This window comes from Carya illinoinensis, chromosome 11, assembly GCF_018687715.1.
Source record: "Carya illinoinensis cultivar Pawnee chromosome 11, C.illinoinensisPawnee_v1, whole genome shotgun sequence".
Taxonomy (NCBI): Eukaryota; Viridiplantae; Streptophyta; class Magnoliopsida; order Fagales; family Juglandaceae; genus Carya; species Carya illinoinensis.
In genome coordinates this window covers 20,576,773-20,581,928 of record NC_056762.1, presented here as the reverse complement: position 1 = coordinate 20,581,928, position 5,156 = coordinate 20,576,773, and the positions used below count along the sequence as shown (strand labels likewise).

Here is a 5,156-nt window from a genome sequence, read left to right as displayed (position 1 = left end):
AATTATTCTCGAGACTAATTTGAAGAAATCTTTTGTTGCTTTAACAAAGTGTTGGATGCTTGTCACCTCTTTTCAAAGTTTATATGTGAAATTCCAAAAGAATAGGTCAAAGTCCCTTCTTCGCACAGTCATTCCTCCTACAAAGCTCACTACAAAATGGCTCGGCCTTTTCCAATTTTTTTTTTTTTTTTGTGCATGCTTCTATAACAGAAGAACTTTAGGGTCTTGGGGTTCTCAAAGGCTGTTTGTGAGAGAGAGAGAGAGAGAGAGAGAAAAAAGGAGGGTGTTATTGTCATTCTCAACACACATAAGGGCAACTAGGTAGTCTCAATAAAGCTAGGGACACCCACTTGCGTTCGCTCATCAACCTTGAGTAAAAGAATCAAGAATCAAGCATTATATCCTCTCCCAAATGCATATTTAAAACCTTCACTTCACCCCATCTCATGGAAGCTAAAACACTCCATTCTTTCACAAACATGGCCACCATACAAACTGCACCCAACAATATTTGTTTCTCCAATTATCTCTATTCCCTCTCCCAAACACCTCACAGGCTCAGAAACAGAATGTTGGCCACATGGACCCCAGACCAAGAGCTCAACCAAGTGAGGCGAAGGTCTGGGGCAGACATGAAGAGGAAGCTCAAGTGGTATGATTTGGTAGCCCTTGGTGTTGGTGGAATGCTTGGTGCTGGTGTCTTTGTCACAACTGGTTCTGCAGCCAACCAACACTCTGGCCCTTCCATCTTCATATCATATATCATTGCTGGAATATCAGCCCTACTTTCCTCCTTATGTTATACCGAATTCTCGGTTCAAATTCCTGTTGCCGGAGGTGCCTTCAGCTATCTTAGAGTGACTTTTGGTATGCATATTTTTTTTGTCACTTCCTTTTCCATTTCGCTGTACTGGGTCTTTCCTCTTTTTGGCATACTCCATTTTCTTCTTCATTAGCTCCTTTCAGTGCTTTATTTTGAAACTATATATATATGTAGGAGAGTTTGTGGGTTACTTTGCTGGAGCAACCATTCTAATGGATTATGTATTATCCAACGCCGCGGTAGCAAGAAGTTTTACCGACTATTTAACCTGTGTTGTCGGAGCTAATGATCCAAACTCATGGAGAGTGGAAGTGGACGGCCTAGTAGAAGGTTACGATAAGTTGGATTTCTCGGCTGTCGCTATTATTCTCCTTCTCACTCTCTGTCTATCCCATAGGTTAGATTTCTTACCATATATATAAAATTACAAAGCTTTTCTTGATCTTGGTGCACAAAGTTTTCGTTGTTTGCTATATCTTTCATTGACCAGGGTTAGTGGGCATATGGCTTGGTTATTTTTTGATATATATTGGCCTATTTCTCGACGACATATTAAATATATATATATATATATTAATTTCCCATTGATTAAATAGTGTTTTCCCTAATTTTAGTGGACAATCAGGAAATGGTTTTTATTGTTTCAGTGGATCTCAATAGTGATGGAGGTCTGTTTTGATATTGCAGTACAAAGGAAAGCTCTCTCTTGAACATTATTATGACAGCCTTTCATATAGTTTTCTTTGGATTTATAATAATTGCTGGCTTCTTCAAGGGTAGTGCCAATAACTTGGTAAGCCCCGGAGGACTAGCTCCGAAGGGTGTTAGAGGTATTCTTGATGGAGCAGCCATTGTTTACTTCAGCTATATCGGATATGACTCAGTTTCAACGATGGCAGAAGAGATCCAAAACCCTTCAAAGAGCCTCCCTGTGGGGATTGTTGGTTCAGTTCTCATTGTTTCTGCTCTATATTGCCTTATGGCCTTGTCTTTGTGTATGATGATTCCGTATGATAAGGTAAATAATCTAAATTTGATATACCAAAAACATCCTGCAAGTGTTTGCATAAGTACGCTTAGTGCACATTCTAACTAATTTATTGTAAATCTTCATCAATTGTTTTTAGATACCAGATAAAGCTTCATTTTCTGCCGCTTTCCAAAATATTGGGTGGAAATGGGGGAGCAATGTTGTTGGGGCAGGCGCAAGCTTGGGAATTGTTGCTTCTCTCCTGGTTGCCATGTTAGGTCAAGCTAGGTACCTTTGTGTAATCGGAAGAGCCCATCTGGTGCCTTCATGGTTGGCCAAGGTTCATCCTTCAACAGGCACCCCATTGAATGCCACTCTCATCCTGGGTAAGTAAAATTTTGCACGAATAATCATATCCTTCTTTATAAACCTATAATCTAGGTCTCCGAATGCATGAAGAAAACACAACATGGACCAATCCGGATTAATACAAATTGTTTCAACCTTGTAAATAACAAGATATCGCAGGAACAATCTGTTTATGATACTTCCCCTAAATGTTTTCTTAATTTGTTCAGTCAGTGCTCCTTAATTTTGTTGGGTTGGGTTTGAGACTTTGGATTGGGTGGATGCTTAAGTTTTATGATATAGTATGTTCCTTACCATTAATCCTGTTCAAGGTCTGTCCATATTGATAATGGGGGCAACATTAACGTACACCACAAAAGGGAAATATACTAGAAACAAAATTTTAAAATTAAAGAAAACAAAAACTCAATCTGTGAAACCACGTTTAGCTTGCATACTACAAGAAACTGCTCGTGGTCAGTTATTTTTTGTAAAAATGATTATTTTCTGTTGAAATAAATCTGTAATGATTCTAAATAATCGTTCTCGTTTTATATAATTAGTACAGGTATTTATTTTTCTTCCAGTGGCAACAATCCACACGAGTACATCCGGCAGACACTTTCATTGATAGTACTTTAGAAAGAAAACACCCCACCCCACAAATTTTGTAGCTAAATCCAACTTCTTTTGGCCGCCTAAATAGCTGCATATATATCAGATCAATACTGACCAATAATGGAACAACTTCTGTATTTATTTACTTTTCCACTATATATATATTTGCCTATTTTCCCCATTCCAAGTGGTGAAAACCATATATATATAATGTTTTATTCTGTGAATCTGTGCGATTTAAAAACTTGTTTTGACCTTTTAAATATATCAATGTTAGACATGAAATAAAATCCCATCATTAAAATGATCGTCTGATCCACTCCTGATCATCATCCTGTAGGAATCTGTACGGCTACAATTGCACTCTTCACGGAACTCCAGATAGTCATTGGAATGGTCAGCCTGGGCACACTCTTGGTGTTCTACCTTGTGGCCAACGCTCTCATCTACCGAAGATATGTGATAATTGGCAAGAACCCAGCTTCACATACCTTCTTGTTCCTCTTCCTTCTCTCATCTTGTGCCCTTGGCGTCTCCATATCATGGAAGCTCAAGCAACAATGGTGGAACCTTCCCTTATTTGGGGGATCCATGATCATCATCACTGCCATCTTCCACTACTTCATGGTACCTTGTAATCAACGCCAAGATCACTCGGAATGGTGGGTGCCATTTATGCCATGGCCGGCGGCAATATCAGTCTTCCTTAACGTCTTCCTTATGACCACACTGAATATGCTGGCATTTAAAAGGTTTGCAATTTGGTCCGGATTCATAACTTTGTTCTATGTGCTGTATGGTGTTCATTCAACTTACCAAGCAGAGGAGTTTGAGAATATGGGTGTTAATGAAGTGAACTCAAACTTGTCGACGCCACAGACTAAGGCAGACATTCATCAAGTGCTTTGATTATAGAACTTGCCCTGGAAAAGAGAGGGGGAAGTTGAACAAAGTGAACTGTGAAAATGCTTAAAAATCTTTTGCTTCTCCTCTTTAATTTCATTTAAATCGAGCCTTTTAGTTTCAAAGGTTGTTACAGTGCTCACTTATAGAATTTCATTGAAAGAAGATCATGGAATTTACTTGAACGAGGAACGTAAATGACTAGCTAAGAGAGAGAGAGAGAGAGAGAGAGAGAGAGAGAGAGAGAGAGAGAGTTTCGCTTCTGTAGATTTCATTTGGTTGCACTTTGTTTCTCTTTGATTCCATCGAACTGTACTGGAATGGTGATGGCAACATCATAAAAATGGGAAAGATGTCAAGAGAATGCCTCTTTTAATTTGGTGGTGGGGGGAAGGTGATTGAGGACATTTTGGGCCATAGCAAGCAATGATGGACACAATAATGAACCTCTCGGAAAGGATGACCTACAGACCCTAGTCCTTCATTTTTTTTTTTTTTTCCTTTTTTTGTCACCATCTCTAACTCATCCAAAATAGGCAACTTTTATCGTCACGCAGGGAGAGATCTGCTGAAAACTTTTTTCACCTCAAAGTACTAACTAGCTAGGCAGAAGTTGGATCCTATGAATCAAACTTATTTCCTATAAAAACTAGCTAGCTAGGTTACCGCGCGCAGGGAAAGATTCTTGGATAGGCATGCAAGCACTGCAATATTAATGTTCTTTCAACATCCGAAGGGTCGTAATTAATTATAAAAAGATTAACATCCATGCTTTATCTGGAAACACCAAATTAATTAAACAGCTTCATAAAAATGTAATCTTTTCATTTGCTTTCTAATTTTCTTTTCTCGGTTTGAATATCTCTTTCATCTCATATAACTATTTCTTTTATCATGATGATTTGTAATTGAATGAAACCATGTATAGTCAAATTAATAGCTGAACCAAACTGAATAACGACTAGCTAATTCTGACTCAAAGAGATGTCAGTCTCCAATTTGGTCCATTTTTCAGGGTACTGTATTCTGCAAACTGTGCTGATAAGAAGACATAAATTCTGACAAACCCCAGAGAATCATGGTGAAGCTGGTGGGTCATATTAATTGTTTCCTTATATATTCAAGATAATAATGATTGGCCCAGATGGTAGATTCGAATATTAGAAGTTGCATTTTCTGGTCTGTCATTTTCAAAGAATCGAATATTAGTAATTAGTTAAGTTGATTTTTCCTCTTGATCGAATTAGGTATATATATATACATGAATCCTAGCTAGATATTGTTTTGTAACTTATCGTTCAGTATTGACCTGAATAGTCAGATATATAGCCCTTTGGGTCTAGATTATACTCGTCATGTTAATTTGCCACCATGCATGATGATTTCCTAACCTTTTTCTTTTCCTCTTTTTCATTTCTCATTTATGCATATACCAATAGTTGTGAATGCGATCTGAAGGTATAGATCATAAAAAATAAAACATAAAAAAATAAA

The 5,156-nt window shown here is 37.8% G+C and overlaps 1 protein-coding gene across 1 annotated transcript; it reads left to right on the top strand.

Moving 5' to 3' along the window:
- The first annotated feature begins 286 nt into the window (after positions 1-286).
- On the top strand, positions 287-3,827 carry LOC122282014 (cationic amino acid transporter 6, chloroplastic-like). The gene is made up of 5 exons (XM_043093920.1): positions 287-867; positions 998-1,220; positions 1,511-1,841; positions 1,951-2,179; positions 3,100-3,827. The coding sequence occupies exons 1-5, from the start codon at positions 447-449 to the stop codon at positions 3,666-3,668; spliced, it is 1,773 nt and encodes a 590-aa protein (XP_042949854.1). The 5' UTR covers positions 287-446; the 3' UTR covers positions 3,669-3,827.
- Positions 3,828-5,156: the final 1,329 nt, after the last annotated feature.